The sequence below is a fragment of the Grampus griseus genome, assembly GCF_964374135.1.
Source record: "Grampus griseus genome assembly, chromosome: 10".
Taxonomy (NCBI): Eukaryota; Metazoa; Chordata; class Mammalia; order Artiodactyla; family Delphinidae; genus Grampus; species Grampus griseus.
In genome coordinates, this window is record NC_139004.1 from 32706342 (window position 1) to 32722602 (window position 16261).

At 45.4% G+C, this 16261-nt stretch overlaps 2 protein-coding genes across 2 annotated transcripts; one reads left to right on the forward strand and one right to left on the reverse strand.

Annotated features, from left to right (window-relative positions):
• Positions 1 to 509: 509 nt before the first annotated feature.
• USP49 (ubiquitin specific peptidase 49) lies at positions 510 to 8477 on the forward strand (the record flags this gene model as incomplete). The annotated part of the gene is made up of 5 exons (XM_082663967.1): positions 510 to 1847; positions 3176 to 3380; positions 6293 to 6401; positions 6958 to 7163; positions 8107 to 8477. 5 exons carry the CDS (start codon positions 510 to 512, stop codon positions 8295 to 8297), a joined length of 2049 nt encoding a protein of 682 aa, XP_082520093.1. The 3' UTR covers positions 8298 to 8477.
• A 6017-nt stretch (positions 8478 to 14494) lies between these two features.
• Positions 14495 to 16049, reverse strand: TOMM6 (translocase of outer mitochondrial membrane 6). The gene is made up of 3 exons (XM_082664704.1): positions 15691 to 16049; positions 15043 to 15147; positions 14495 to 14822 (listed from the first exon to the last, which is right to left on the reverse strand). The coding sequence occupies exons 1-2, from the start codon at positions 15897 to 15899 to the stop codon at positions 15051 to 15053; spliced, it is 306 nt and encodes a 101-aa protein (XP_082520830.1). The 5' UTR covers positions 15900 to 16049; the 3' UTR covers positions 14495 to 14822; positions 15043 to 15050.
• Between the last annotated feature and the right edge of the window lie 212 nt (positions 16050 to 16261).

Consider the following 16261-nt stretch of genomic DNA (forward strand, 5'->3'; position numbering starts at 1 on the left):
TTCCTTTTTGCATGCAGCCAGGATCTTGTCAGTATGAGACAGAGAGGCTTTCACTTCCAGGACATCATCAATTCAGAGATGGTTCAGAATACAAGTTTCTTTCCCCTGGTGGCCAGTTGGGTGCAATGTGAAATAAGGGTAATGACATTTCCAAATCAGCCTTACGTAAAAATTAGCTGATATTCAAGAATTAAAACAGCCTTAGAAAATGTAAACTTACACATTAGGGCTAAGGTCTGTCGTTTAGTATTTTATGATTCTTTTTAAGGAACTTAACTGTCTTTCTGTTATACCCAGTCTATGCCAAAATTGCTTTTCTTTTTCTTTTTTTAAACTTCCTTCCAAAAGAACCAGTTTTGAATTGAAAACAAATGAATACTGAGTGGAAAATGCCGGTTGCAAGCCTTTTTCTAGGAAAATATTTTGCTGAAAGCTTTCTCTTCCTCTCTCTCTCTCTCTTCGAGGGCCCTTATCGTGACAGGTTGAAAGAGTGAAGACTTCCATACGACATGGATAGATGCAAACATGTAGGGCGGTTGCGGCTAGCCCAGGACCACTCCATCCTGAACCCGCAGAAGTGGTGCTGCCGGGAGTGCGCCACCACCGAGTCCGTGTGGGCTTGTCTCAAGTGCTCCCACGTGGCCTGCGGCCGCTACATCGAAGACCACGCCCTCAAACACTTCGAAAAGACTGGACACCCGCTAGCCATGGAGGTCCGGGACCTCTACGTGTTCTGCTACCTGTGCAAGGACTACGTGCTCAACGACAACCCCGAAGGGGACCTCAAGCTGCTGAGAAGCTCCCTCTTGGCGGTCAGGGGCCAGACGCAGGACCTGCCGCTGAGGCGCGGGCGGACGCTGCGGTCCATGGCCTCGGGCGAGGACGCCGTCCCGCCGCAGCGCGCTCCTCAGGGACAGCCGCAGATGCTCACGGCTCTGTGGTATCGGCGCCAGCGCCTGCTGGCCCGGACGCTGCGGCTCTGGTTCGAGAAGACCTCGCGGGGCCAGGCCAAGCTGGAGCAGCGGCGGCGGCAGGAGGCGCTGGAGCGCAAGAAGGAGGCGGCGCGGCAGCGGCGGCGCGAAGTGAAGCGGCGGCTGCTGGAGGAGCTGGCCAGCTCCCCTCCGCGCAAGAGCGCGCGCCTCCTGCTGCACGCGCCCCGTGCCGCCGCGCCGCGCGCCGCCGCGCCGCGCGCGCCCGCTGGGCCCCGCCCCGCGCCGCGCCGCGCGCCCGCCATGGCGCCGGGCGTCACGGGCTTGCGCAACCTGGGCAACACCTGCTACATGAACTCCATCCTCCAGGTGCTCAGCCACCTGCGCAAGTTCCGTGAGTGCTTCCTGAACCTCGACCCGTCCAAGACGGAGCAGCTGTTTCCCAGGGCCGCCAACGGCAAGGCCCCTCTCGCGGGCAGGCCGGCCGGCAGCTCAGCCACCGAGCTGTCGCCCAGGAGCCACGGGGCCGAGGCCTGCGAGCGCGAGGGCCTCTGCTTGAATGGCGGGGCCTCCCTCAGCAGGAGCCTAGAACTCATCCAGAACAAGGAGCCCAGCTCGAAGCACATCTCCCTCTGCCACGAACTGCACACCCTCTTCCGCGTCATGTGGTCCGGGAGGTGGGCCCTGGTGTCGCCCTTCGCCATGCTTCACTCGGTGTGGAGCCTGATCCCCGCCTTCCGCGGCTACGACCAACAGGACGCGCAGGAGTTTCTCTGCGAGTTGTTGCACAAAGTGCAGCAGGAACTCGAGTCCGAGGGCACCAAGCGCCGGATCCTCATCCCCTTCTCCCAGAGGAAGCTCACCAAACAGGTCTTAAAGGTGGTGAACACCATATTTCACGGGCAGCTACTCAGCCAGGTAGGTGTGTGCCCAGCCCATCCCCAGCTGCCCACCACACTGGAAACGGGTTGATGTAGTAGTTAGGCTTCCCGTGCGTAGCTCCCCCAGGCTGTTGGCCTAACTAGGGTAGCCAACATTTGCTGTAACTATGCATAGCTGAGGGCGGCCACTGTACCTTTTACTATACTGTGCGACGGCCTTGTTGGTGAATTTGCCTCCTGTCTTAACAGGCAGATTTTTAGTTCAACTTGCCATATCATTTCACTTTCAGTAAATGTCTTTAATCTTTAATGATGATACAGGTAATATAGTATTCCCATTGTTATAATCAAGTACCCATTGTTGGCATGCCATCCTTTGATCAGTTTTAGGAAATTGAAGTTTGCCTATAACCTTGGTTCCATGCTTGTTGTGAAAGAGCACTCTTCCTTCCAAGGCATTCTTTACATACAAGGGAGGGAGGTGGCTCGGAGGATGCCAAAGGGTAAGCAAGTCTCCCTCCTGTTCCCCATTACCTTTCATTTCCTTAGCCATCTAAGGACATGAGTGAAGACTCATAGATAAGGCTTTGTGAGAATATGCAGAAAGAATTTGTAGAGGCAAAGAGGTGGGCAACTTAAAGAGATGCAGGTAAAACCTCTACACTATCCTACTGAGGTTTTGTGTCCGGGTATTGAGGGTTTTAAAAGAATGATGAGTATGAGTAGGATGGGAAGAGGAAGTTTATTTAGGCTTTTATTTTTCAGCGTGTGAAAGGGGACTGTTTCTCAGCACTTCCTCTACCCCTCTGAGGGTCTGTAGGAAGAAAGGTGCATCTGGGAAGGTTACAGCGGGGGAGGAGGTCTGATCACAAGGTACTTTGAGCGGGGGAGGAGGTCTAATCACAAGGGATCAGTGTAGGGATGCTGCAAGAAACAGGGCAAAAAGAGGCAAGTTGGACTGGATGGAAGGAGCAAAGTCTGGAGAGAACAAGAGTATGAGGATGAGAGAAGCAGACAGGAATCTGCAAATTCTCCATCTCAGATTGATGATGCCTTGCCTCCATGGTAACTTCCATCTGTAATACTGCAGCATTGAATGGCAAAGCATGCTTTATGAGAGAAGAGAGAAAGGGGTAGGTAGTAATAACTGCTGTGTGCTTTTCCAGTTCCAGCTAGCGTCATGGTTAGAGATACATACCAGAAGTAATATGCTCTAATTCTCTTAAAGTTATGTTTATTATTTTAATATTACAGTTAAATGTTTTTGGAAAACTATGCACTTAGTTTTGGTTGTTATGTGCTAGCAAAAATGTATGTGGGAAGCTTGGAAGTTATATAACCTGTAAACCAATCTTTTCACTCTAGGTCACATGTGTATCATGCAATTACAAATCCAATACCATCGAGCCCTTTTGGGATCTGTCCCTGGAATTCCCTGAACGCTATCACTGCATAGAAAAGGGGTTTATCCCTTTGAATCAGACTCAGTGCCTGCTCACTGAGATGCTGGCCAAGTTCACAGAGACAGAGGCTCTGGAAGGGAGAATCTACGCTTGTGACCAATGTAACAGTGAGTGCCAGGGGTAGGGGTGGGTGTGTGTAACTGGAATATCAGTTTAAGGTGTTTCACTTGCCACTTTAGTCAAAAGTAACACTGTCATATTGAGTGGGTTTTTTTGTTTTGTTTTGTTTTTTGCAGTACGCGGGCCTCTCACTGTTGTGGCCTCTCCCATTTCGGAGCACAGGCTCCGGACGCGCAGGCTCAGCGGCCATGGCTCACGGGCCCAGCCACTCCGTGGTATGTGGGATCCTCCCGGACCGGGGCACGAACCCGTGTCCCCTGCATCGGCAGGCGGACTCTCAACCACTGTGCCACCAGGGAAGCCCTGACATTTCTTATTTAAAGTTCAGGTGGCATAGCCTGTTTGAGGCTATAGTATCAGAAAAGTGTGCTTTTGTCCTGAATTTGTAGATTTAAAGTACAATGAAACCAAGAAAGGAAGTCATATGGTGCATTGCTCTATGGCAGCTTCATAGTTATTGTCACATGCCTGAAAGGTTCACATCTCAGAAGGGTCATAAGGAAGTATTTCTCTATCATGGCTTTAATTGTAAAGTGGAATTTTTTCTATATGGCTCTGTGAGTATCTTATGCACCCCCCATCCCCACCCCCATGTCTTACCACACTAACACTTACTGCTTTTGCTAACCCAGCATGGACAGAGGAAGTGCAGAGCAAATACTTTGAAGCTGATGTTTGGGTTTCTGGCATATAGAGATTTGGAAACTAAGATGAATGGATTGTTGAGAGATCTGAAATCAATTTGCAGCCATACTGTAGTCTGGACTACAAGTTTTGGGAACGACAGTTTTACGGTAGCCCTTTTAATACTCCTGCACATGGTTTTTTAAAGTAGTACACCGTGGGAAACCTGTTCTCTGTGAAGAATCAGGATAAAAATCAAGTCACACCTGCTATCATTTTGCCATTTTAAAACAAAATTTGAAGTGCTGTATTTGGTTAACCATAAACTCACCTATCCTGTTCCATATTGAGATATAAAGGCAGTGACTTAAATTATCTTACTAGAACATTGTTTTTTCTTTTTAAAATAGTGATTCATAAAGCTTTATACTTGTAAGGAACAGAAGGATGTTAACAGCCTTAACTATCATTCTTGGACTTGATAGATTATGCAAGAAATACTTTTTTTTTACTTTTGCAAGAAAGGATTGTTTTTCTGGTTGCCACATTGTTTTTTCTTTTTAAAATAGTGATTCATAAAGCTTTGTACTTGTAAGGAACAGAAGGATGTTAACAGCCTTAACTATATCATTCTTGGACTTGATAGATTATGCAAGAAGTACTTTTTTTTAATTTTTGCAAGAAAGGATTGTTTTTCCAGTTGCCATTTGTGCCCGTTTTTCAGTATTTCTATAGACAGGTTCAAATAGCAGGGAAGGAAAGCTATGGTGAAGGGATGAGATGCATTGATCTGTTGCTTGTGAAAGTTTCAAAACTTTCAGTCTTCCACCTTTCTGTGTGGCCAGCTTAATCAAATGGGAGACAGAACTGATCAATCTCAATTGAATCAGTAATATCTTTTTCTTTGTGAATTTCATTTTAGGGAAACAAAGCCATATTCTATTATTGTCTTCATCTTAGCTCACTTACTCCCTCTGCTGAGAGTAGCAGTCACTGCCAGGATTCCCAGGCAGAGCTGCAGTAATTTTCAAAAATCTGCTGGTGAACAGGAATGTAAAATAAGGCCAGGCCCCTCTTTGAATTCTCTTTCCGCTCATGCTCTCACATATCATGACTACCAGCCCTAGTAAAAGCTGCAGTCTATTATGAGAAGCAACAGCTCCACATCGTATTGTCACAGAAAGCTCCTGGATACGTCACCTGGCTGTGACTTGCTACCTTTCACGAGTGGTACAGACAGGACTTCGAAATCAGATGCCAAGCTCTTCAGACACTGAGACCATGATTTCAACAGCTCAAAGACAATCAGCAGGCACCACAGTGGACCACTAATTTTATATTCCCATCCATTCACCGATTTAATTAATATAGTAACAGAGCAGTCATCAGTAAATGGTTATAGAGAAGGCTTCTGATGGAAATTAAGAGAACTTCATTTCCACTGTTTGCTTGCTGTAATTTAGAAACGCATTTCACCCACAATTCAGTATCTTTAGAAACAAAATTGGAGTCTCAAGCACTGGTTCTGCTTTGGACTGGGTGTATTTGGCCAGCCTGTCAGCCTTGTCCTGCATGTCTAGCAGTGTGCTGTTACCAAGAAACATGTTTCAGAAAATAGGTATGGCATAAAAATATAAAACCAGGGACTTTCCTGGTGGTCCAGTGGGTAAGACTCCATGCTCCCAATGCAGGGGGCCCAGGTTCGATCCCTGGTCAGGGAACTAGATCCCACATGTATGCCACAACTAAGACCCAGTGCAGTCAAATAAATAAATAAATATTTTTTAAAAAAACAATAAAAATATAAAACCAGCAGTTTCTTTTCTAAATATTTGTATAGGCCACAAGCATGGGGGAAAAATCTGTTTAAACACGCTGTCCTTTAGTAATCCTGTGTCCTCTTACCTTTTCCCTAAGGCTGAAATATATGCATTATCCCCCATTTCACAGGAAAGGAAACTGAGATTCCTTTCAGACAGTGGGAAGGACAAAGGATGCACCTTACAACTGAGTCAGCCTTCTTTAAGCAGCCATCCCAAGAGTGCCACACAATCACTCCTTTCATCTCAACCAGAACTTCCATGGCCACTCCGTGCAGGCATGCGAGGCTGGGAAATGCAGTCTTAGGGTCACATTGCTGCCCCAAATATAATTGAGGTTTAATACTGAGAAATAAGAAGAATGCATATCGAGTGGCAAGTCACTGTCTCTGCCATAGCTCGGAAAGAATGAGTCTCCTCACAATGTATGTCTTATGCCTTCCCAAACCATATAGGCAAACGACGAAAATCCAATCCAAAACCCCTTGTTCTGAGTGAAGCTAGAAAGCAGTTAATGATCTACAGACTACCTCAGGTCCTCCGGCTGCACCTTAAAAGATTCAGGTGAGCTTGCTCTGGGGCATCCCAGGTGGCTGTGAGCTGTGGGAATAGCTACTTCAAAGGCTTTGGCAAAGGCAGATGTCTTCTTCGGTGTTGGGAGGAGAAGCCTGTTTCCTAGAGGCCTCACGCTTTCCATGGAGTGTATGGTTCATGCCCAGTGAAGCAAGCTGATGTCGGGGGCCAGGACTGGGCTTCTGCTCTCATGGTCCTATTTAATCAGCTAGCCTGCACTTGGGTGTCTGTGCTTGAACATTTCCTAGCCTCGCTTAGGCTTTTATAGATTCATCTTCAGAATAAAGTATGAGATAATCTGTGAAAAGGAGGGCAGGAGGTAAAGTACAAAAAGAGTATTGCCTGAATTGCTTGTTCAGGGATTTCTAGTTTCAGAGAACATGCAATATTCACAGGAAATATATGTGAACATTGATTACCACTGTCTTGTTGTAAAAGAAAACCAAATCCAGAAGGTTAAATTTTCTCCGTTCCCTGTTTAACCTACCTCTGCCTCTGATCACACATGCCATTTCTTACTAGTAAGAAGTTTATATCCATGTTCTAGGTGGTCTGGCCGTAATCACCGAGAGAAGATTGGGGTCCATGTCGTCTTTGACCAGGTATTAACCATGGAACCTTACTGCTGCAGGGACATGCTCTCCTCTCTTGACAAAGAGACCTTTGCCTATGATCTCTCCGCAGTGGTCATGCATCACGGGAAAGGGTTTGGCTCAGGACACTACACAGCCTATTGCTACAACACAGAGGGAGGTGCGTGCGCTTTACTCTGTGGGGTGGGGGACACAAAAAAGGGTTGGTTTGTCCACATTTCATTCCTTTTATTTAATCTATAGGGGGATATTACATACATTAAAATCCAGGGGAAAGAATTACGAAAGATGGATTCAAATTTTGGATATATCACTAAGTAACAACATTTGATTGTTCTAAGAATTGACAGGAACTAACATGTAAAAGTGCTGAGCACCGTGTCTAGTATGTAATGGTCAGTTAATGTTAGAGGTTATTGTTGTTACTAATACTTCTGCTGCAGACTTCAGTTTCATTCTTGGTTTTGCAGAAACAATATGACCCATCTAACTTCATGGAATCTCACTAGCCTCAGCTCATAACAAAGCTGAGGACACTTACTGAGCACTTACTAAAAAGGCCCTTCCCAAGGAGCCTTCAGTCCTTGCCCTCAGAGCAGAGCCTCCCAGCTACCGCGCTGAGGCAGGTGGGCTGCGAATGTGTTTTCAGTAGTGTACCCATCCTGAACCCCTCAGCCCTTGGGGTAGCCAGAGGGAGCCTGTAAAAAATAACTTTTTATTCCTTCTAAGTGTTCCTTTATCACTTCTCTCTATTTACACTCCCCCTCTCTTCCTCCTCCTTTTCCCATCTCTTAGCCCCCAGTCTCCTGTCTTTGTAGAAAACCCTAATGGGCAGTGAAGAAGACTGAATGAAATGAAATGAGGACAAAAATTATAGTCGGTCGATACTGCAAGCAGTATTGTGGTGGGGCTTGCGGGGTTAAAACCAGTGGTTTCAGGGAAGTCTGTTGGTTTCATTTACTTTTCTCTTCGTCCACCACCAACAATCAAGGGTTGGATCTATTCAGAGCTCCTCTGTCCCTTTCCTCATCTCCTTGTTTGCCTGGTGACTGAAATATAAGTTGGGTAGTCATTTTCTCTCTTTCTTTCATTTGGTTTCCTAGGTTTTTGGGTCCACTGCAATGACTCAAAGCTGAATGTATGCAGTGTCGAGGAAGTGTGCAAAACTCAAGCCTACATCCTTTTTTACACTCAAAGAACAGTTCAGGGCAATGCAAGAATCTCAGAAACCCAACTCCAAACTCAGGTGCAGTCCAGCAACAACGATGAGGGCAGACCACGGACCTTCCCCTGAATGGGAGGCACGTATCGAGGACTGGCTTGCTTTTAAACTCTTGGTTTCTATACATCTTTCCTCGTATAGGAAATAAGGTTTACTGCAGGAACAGATTACTAGGTTTGCGTCACTGGGTCTAGAGCAGAAGGTGCCAGGTGACTCGTGTGCTATCATAAAATTTGTAGCAACTTTCTTTTAAATGGGTTTAGAAATTCCCTCCTTCGTTAAAACAAATCAAAAGGAGTAACTTCTATGAAGACTCTTTCATCAGTTGCTTCTGAATATAGAGGGATCTGGGTGGAGGAAAGAGGGAGTAAATTGGTCATATCCAGCCATGTTCTTTCTATTACATGATTCCCCTGCTAATCAGGACTCTTGCAGCACCAGAACCCTCCTGATGTGAGCAGCCCTCGACAGAGCACGCAAGGAGGGGCCCTGGGCTGGCAGCTTGCTGGATAGGATTGGTTCCAAGGCGGAAGGTGAAGTCTAAGGATTTTTTCCTACGAAGGAAGTAGCCCTCAAGGGTTAAAAATCTGCAGACTTCCTTTTTTAGGGGATAGCAGTTGAAGAATGGAATGAGATGCATGGAGGAAATTTCTCCATGTGAAATGGGAGGTTTTTCATGTGTCATACTCTCCCTGGCTGCTGCTGTCATTTAATCATACCACATCTTCTGAGATGGCATGAACATGCCTTCATTCTAAAGAAGGAGCAGTTCACATGGGGAAGCAAGAAACTGGTACATGACATGTTCTCTGTGGCACACTGAGCCTAAGGGCACTCCTGGCTACCTAGTTCTGTAGCAAATCCCTGGTTCAGGTCTAGGGCAAGCACATAGTTTGGTTTAAATTGGTCTTTGGGTCAGTTGTCTGAGGCCTTCTCAGAACTCAGGGGGTGGGGGTGGGGGGATAGCCAGTGGCCCAGGGCTTATCTAAATGCCCGTCACCCATTTCACCCTGGTGCAGCATGCAGCTTTTCTTAACCTGCAGCTTATTCCTGTTCACAAGATGTGGGAGCTTTTGCTTTTCTAAGGCTTAGGAATCCTCCTCCTGTATGTCTGAACAGTTTATTGTTGACAGTCCTGGCCTGTTTCCTCCAAAATCTGCTAATCCCTACTGTTTCTTTACCCACCCACACTCAATCCATCAGAGAAAAAAGCAAGAGTGCCCTGTCCTTAACTCCAGTGCTAGTAAAATATATCTTTCTTTTTTAAACTGGGTCAGTTTCTAAGTGGCATGAAATTGCCCAGATGGAAACTCTCTGCCCTATCAGGCACCACTGAATTTCCCTTCTCAGTCCTTCGCTTAGACTCACTAGTAAAAGTGAATGCAAACCGTAACTCTCACTGTGGGAGTGCTGCAGCCCGCCTCAGCCTGTCACTCTGAATGCTCATCTTTTGACTGAGTATGTCATACTAACATTTCAATTCAGGTAGAAGTACAGTTGCCACCTGAAGAGGATGGATGTGAAGGGAGTTTGGGGAGGGATGGGAAGTTGGGAAAAGAAAGGCTGAAGAATGAGATTCAAAGGTTTAGCGATGTTGAGGAACCACATTTCCCAAGCAGATCTGTAGCATTTGCTGTTGACCTCTTTTGAGATGAATTCTCCCATAGGACCTGCCAGACAGCACTGAGACTTGGAGGAAATCAGACAGAAAATGGCTCACCCTGATAAGGAAGAGGAGTGACTATATTTTAAATTAAACTTGCTTTTTCCAACACTGTGAGGTTTCTGTAATATTTAGCTTTTATTTGGAAGCGATAGCGTATGGCATTTTTTATGCTATTTGGTTTATATTGTCTACTGCAGGCTTCTTTGTACAAGCTTGGCCCGGGCTTACCCTCACCTGGACACTGTTTTAAAGTGTCACAGCTGCCCATGCTGTCAGAGGCTCTGATGTGAGGCTGTATCCTCTAGATCCGTATTTTTAAGTTGGCATGATTGGTGATGACTTTTGGTGGCAAGAGAAAAGCGCATTAACTCAAAAAAACCCAAGGGGAGTAAAAAGGGAAGGAAAATATAAATTGTGCCTCATCTTCCATTGAATGCTATATTTATTATTCTAGAAAAAGAGAACTTACAAATGGAGAAGTACTAATAGAGCATCTACTTCATCCCTCAGGCTGTCCAGGGGAAAACAAGAAAAATAAACATCTAATAGAAAATTAAAAGATCTTCAAATTTAATTCTTAAAAATAGTTTTATACCAAGTATTAAGGATTATTAAGCAAAGGACTTTGTAAAATAAGTGCTTAAATTAGCTGAGCACACATTGTATCAAATTAACAAAATCATTTAAAATGAGTTGGAATAGAAACCAATACCTCAATGAGCTGCACACACTTGAAGGTGCCCCTGCAGTGAGACACCTCAGGTACCCAGAGGCAGCAGCACTAGACGCTGTTGAGAAGTTAGTATTTATGGAGATTTTAATTAAAGAAAAGAGTTTCCTGCTGCATAAGCCAATGGCTGTTGTGAGGGAAATGTCCCTTTGCCTTTAATTTATTTACATACTGGAAGTAGATGAATTTCTTAGTTGCATCTTACTTTAAGTCGAAACATTGTAAAGAGAAGAAAATAAGAACCGGGTAGAAGTTGACTAGATGCTGCCAAATCAAACCCAAGATCTCCTAACTGAACCTTACGAGCCTGCTTCTTTCCCAGACAAGTAGTTGGAGTCCCGTTCTAGGAACCCTTTGTAGTTGGCTGGTGTGTTTACTTTTTGCTGTAGCCAGCCAAGGTGAATGCACCCTGGCCCCTCAAAAAGGATTTTACCTCAATCTAGCTTGACCCTCATACTTGTGGTTGCCTCTGAGAGCATCCATGCTAGTGTTTGTTTTTTTTTATAAAAAAAAAAAAAAAAGATTAGGAATGCCCTCAATGGCCAAGAACTGAACTCTTATTTAAAGGTGGGCAGACCTCTTGCCTGCTTTGATCCAGTCCCTCTCAGGCTGATGGGGGCAGTGCCACACTGTAAAGAATTTCCAGATGTCTCTTACAATGTCATGAATAAAATTGGAAACTATAGAAGTGTTAATGTGTCCTATGGACTCAATAGCAGAGTTTATTTTTGTTTTTAATGGCAAGGCTTCTAGAGTCAATGATTGTATGAGTTTCCCGCTCAGGCTATGCTTACAGTTCCATCAGAGTGCAAGAACTAATGAGGTGGGTTGACTGGCAGTGGAGCATGGCCCTAGCCAGGTCCCAGCGTAAACACAAGAGAGGTCAACAGTAGTACAGAATGAAAACCTGGTTGGGTGTTTGGGGTTGGGATGTGGGTGGACAGGGAGGGAGAAATGGAGTTTGTTTTACTTACTGATAAAGCTTTGTGAACTAATTTTATACAATTCATAAAATTTGGTGCCTTGTACCCAATTATGGTTTGCATGGGATTGAAAAGATTAAGGGAAAGGATTCCTTCTTGTCGTTTCAAGTGGCAAATGGATCTGTATAGTGTAAAGGACATTTGGTGTCAGACTTTTTAAAAGCATTTCATATCTTGTGTGTGTAAAAGCAAATTATTCTTACCAGCAAGTTCTGAAATTTTAATTGTAATATCCAAAATCTTTGTGTTTGATTATTCATCAGTGTCTCCTTTTCAAGGCAGACTATGTACCCCATTCTTTTTTACCACCCCTTTTATGTTCCAATCATTAGCTCAGGCCTTTTTAAAATCAGGCTGGGAGGGCTACCCCTTCCTAAACATATACTGTATTCCTATCTGGGATTATATCTTATAAGTGGAAGGGCTGCTTTTCCAGCTGGTTGGGAGAGCACAAATATTCAGAAGAAGGTCTTTTAGTTTTTCTAATGCTGGGCAACGTATGGTAGAAGTCAAACAGAAACGGTTCCTCCTGAAATGGTACCTTCATTAGTTCTGAAGTTCTTTTGCACAAAATTTCAGGAAGCAGTGTAGAACACAGTCCCCTATATGTGAAACTTTAGATTGTAAGGCAAGCCAGTGCACTGTGTAATATGCAAAAAAGAAGGCTCAAAGAACCCGTCCCAGCTCCCCAGCCCCACTCCCTGGCAGCTGCTGACTGGGATGGTGCTGAGTGGCTGTGGAAGGGGAAGAGACCCAGCCTGCTCACCTGCAGGGCTATAAACACAGCATGTTCCTTTTACTCCCACCTTAAGGTTTCCAAGACTTCACCAAAGGGTGTTTAAAAAGCTTACCACTCGAAGCACATATAATAATTGGATCCCTCAGCCTAATTAGGTGAGGGGGTTGTATCTTTGGAATAAAACCTCCCATGGCCACTTAGTTTCTTTACCAGGTAAGTATGAATCTCCCTGGTGGTTCAGATTCTTTTTTGAAGTTAGCACTAAAGCTGAAAAGCGCCTTCTGAATATGACTGTGAGTTTATTTTATATCTTCCACGTTTAAATTCACCATTTTCTTGGTCTAGGGCTTTGACTTTAACCACTGTGTACTCAACCCAAACACTGCTCTAAGTACACCATAGCCACTAGAGCATTGAAGTGAATGGTCATTTTTGTGGACTTTCTCCATACTGAATTCTGCTGGCATGTTTCTATTTCAAATCTAACTAGGTTGTGTAAGAGATTTTCATAGTACTGTCATACTATGTTATGTGTTTACATCCTGTCACACGGTGTTAACTAGCCTGGGCTAAACACCGTATGACAGGATGTGAAACAATTCCCTTGAGGAGAAATGTTGTGTTGAAATGATGAAAACCAGCACTTTCATTTATGGAATAATTATTCATCAGAATTTGAGGAAATTGTAGATTTGGTAGCTTTAATCTGCAAAATTCTTATCACTTTCGGGAATTAAGGCAGTTTAAATGAAACTTTACCTTACCAGCTTTATGGCTTTATAAACCAACAGTGGCACTGTTACTTGAAGCTAAAACATTAAATTTTAAGTGAAACTTGAATTATGCTTTTGGAAGCTGCCATGTCTTTAATTTTGGCCAGATTTTGATTTTTAGCTTTGAAAATTTTTATCAAATAGAACTGTTCACAATTATGAATAGATCAGGTAGCAGACTTCAAGGATGTACGTTTCACTCCTATAAAGAACAGGAGGTGCTCGTATTTCTAGTCTTAGCACAGTGGTCTGATGCAGGCTGAAGGGATTTAAAAGTTTCCTTCCTGGTCACCATTTGCGGGGGTGATGGCTTTAAACCTAAGCCTTGCTCTACGTATGTTACCTTTCCTCATCAGATATGAACTTGTCAGAGCATCTGTGGTCCCCGTGTAGACTCTTAAAGGATCCTGCCTTCATGTTAAGCCAGCCACAGGCCTGAATTCATACAAGCTCAAACTCCTTCCTCCCGAGAGATGGGACCTCCTCCCTGATTAATGCTCATAAGAGAATGGTGCTTTTCTTTAACATATAAAAAATCTAATTCCCTAACAGCTTTCTTAACCACATTTATGCCAGCAGGATCAAGAAGGACCATTTTATTCTATTTACCTTTAGTGAACAGATTGCTAGAGACAACACCTGTCAACTAACAATTAGGCCACTGTGGTGCATTTATACTGACCCTCCTTTCCAATTCATGTCCTTTAATCCCATACCAGTTCCGTAAGAGACTCGGCACGGAAAAGTAGTATGTATTTTTTTTAAATGCCTAGTAGAGCAAATCAACTAGAAAAATTGCCAAGGGGAGCCTGTCACTATGTCCACACCTTGCTAAGCCTATGTGATTCTTTCCATGCCAGTTCCTTACATATTCCATTTCCAAAGAACCCCACACTCCTGGACAGTGGCACTACCATGAATTTTAGGGTCAGAAAATAATCTATTTCCTTGTGAAGGAAGCAGCTTCCTCAAGCAGTGTCACTTCAGTGCCCACTGCCCAGGCTTACTTACCCCTTGCCTCTACCTGCACCTCACTGCCCTCAAATCCCACTGTACTACAGCAACAATGCCTCCCTGGTGCCTGGAAAACCCACCCAGTGCACTAAAATGCTATGCAACACCAAATGACTTCTTCCCTTAGTATTGCTCAAAAATGGAAATTCCTCAACAATATGCTTCATCCTATGCTAACATCAATGAACGGTGGCTACAGTTTCCTTTTCTTTTTTAATATGAAGCAAACCATCTCTGTTACAATCCATGTTTGGGGCTTGTTCCTGTCTCTCTCGAGTGTGAAATATAAATCATGTTTTTATGATTTTTGTAAATCTTGACTTTTTACACCTTGTTTTTGTAAGCCGAAGTTTCTTATTAAAAGAATAAAATGGCTGTCTTTGTGTACAGTCTTTATTTGTTAAAATACCATTAGAATATTCCTCAGGACAAGAGCAAAGATCATCCCCTGCAGAAACTTTGGAACTATGTACAGAACTTTACAGAACACGGGACAACACTTTAGCTGAACCCTACCTGCTGACCAGAGAAGGGTGTTCTGAGTGGACCCAGCAAAGAAAAGGAAATCAAGCAGGGAAGGAAAGGTGCCCATCTGAATCAAACTTCAGCCGCCATCAGGGCAAGTCTTGTGACGGTCACAGATCGGAGGCTCTGTTTTTGGAAGGTTCGAGTACAGCACGGGTTCCATGTGTCTGCAGTCAGACAACACGTGGCATTAGAAATGTAAAATCACTAGAGGGAAATTGGTAAGAGACTCATCCCTTGGAACATCTGGAGACACATCTAACTAGGAATAGCCAAGGGTTTTACATCAAGTCTCTTATCTATTATTTTGTGAATAGCTGATATAAATTATTTCTTATCCCAGTCTCTAGGACTCCTAAAACAGGCAGAACATTGGTTAATGCTTACCTTTACGGCTACACCCCAGGCTGAGGTGCCATTAGGTCAATGTCACTCAAATTCCTGGCCAGCCAAACTCCGGCAGCAAAGAGTCCCAAATTGAGGATCAAGTTCCTGGAAAAAATGCATCCCTTTAACCCTGTGGTCACTGAGTCACGTGTCTTTGGTCAGTAAAAGATGGGCTGGGGGGTGGGGGGAAGCTTCCCATCACCACCCTGGAAACCGCCCCCTCCCAAGGCAAAAACACTTTAGAATCGCAAGAGCATCGATCGTTACATAATAGGTTGCCCAAGACCCACATGGTTATTTAAGGTTCGTTTCTACGTCTAGTAAGAGTAGGGTCAAATGCAAAACCCAATTAGGTACTCGTCCAGGGCCGAAAAGCCTGTTTACGTGTTGGCGCCTCCTCTCCCCGGGTCTCCGCGGGCAGGGTGAGATTCTCTAGACAGAGCCCGGTGACTGAAAGGAGCGCTCTGGCCGCACGGGAACTCTCCCGGTCAAGGACCTCAGCAAAGCACAGCCAGAGCCACGAAAAGGCCGAGATATTGGCGGTGTAAATAATCCGGAGGGCCCAGGCTCGGCGAAGAAGGAAACCTGGCCGGTATGTATACGTGCGCGAAGGGCAGGAGAGCGACCAAGGTCCCGTGCCTCGGTTACCTGCGGAAGTCATTCCTATCGGTGGCGAAGCGGTAGACGCCCCGAAGCCAGTCTCCCACGTTGTCTGGGATTTCGGGAGCTTCATTTGCCGAGCCCGCAGCGATCACGCCGGCCCCACTGGAAGCCATAGCAGCACCACAACCCTCCGCAAGGTCTCTCACCACGCCGCTTGTCGGCGCCAGCAGATCACGCAACTTCCGGCCTCGCATTTCCGCTGGCTACTCGCCGACAGAGGGCGCACTGGCTTAAGCTTGGTAAGACGCCGGGAGCGAGAACTCCCGGGCTGCGAGTCCGCGTCATCTGCCGGGCAAGGAGCGCCGTCCAGCTCCAACCTCGCCTGGTCGGGTTCCACCTCCGGCTCCCTCCTGGCCTTCGGCTGGCCCACCGCCAGTCACAGGTGGTCTCTGAGTGATCACTTCGTTGGCTCAGGAGGAGGATGCTGAGGATGGGGCTGCCTAGCCTGTGGGGGTGGGGTAGGGTCTCACTCAGCAGGGGATGCGTAGCTTTAAGGAATGGGGCTCCCCAAGAGTCTCCATGAAAAGTCATAGAATGCGCGGGCTAAAAGGAAGCA

Excerpts from the sequence above, each read along its gene's own strand:
- TOMM6 (XM_082664704.1), bottom strand. The coding sequence starts at position 15,899 with ATGCGAGGCCGGAAGTTGCGTGATCTGCTGGCGCCGACAAGCGGCGTG. Across the intron at positions 15,148-15,690 it reads GATAGGAATGACTTCCGCAG|GAACTTGATCCTCAATTTGG; the intron begins GTAACCGAGGCA and ends CATTTTTTCCAG.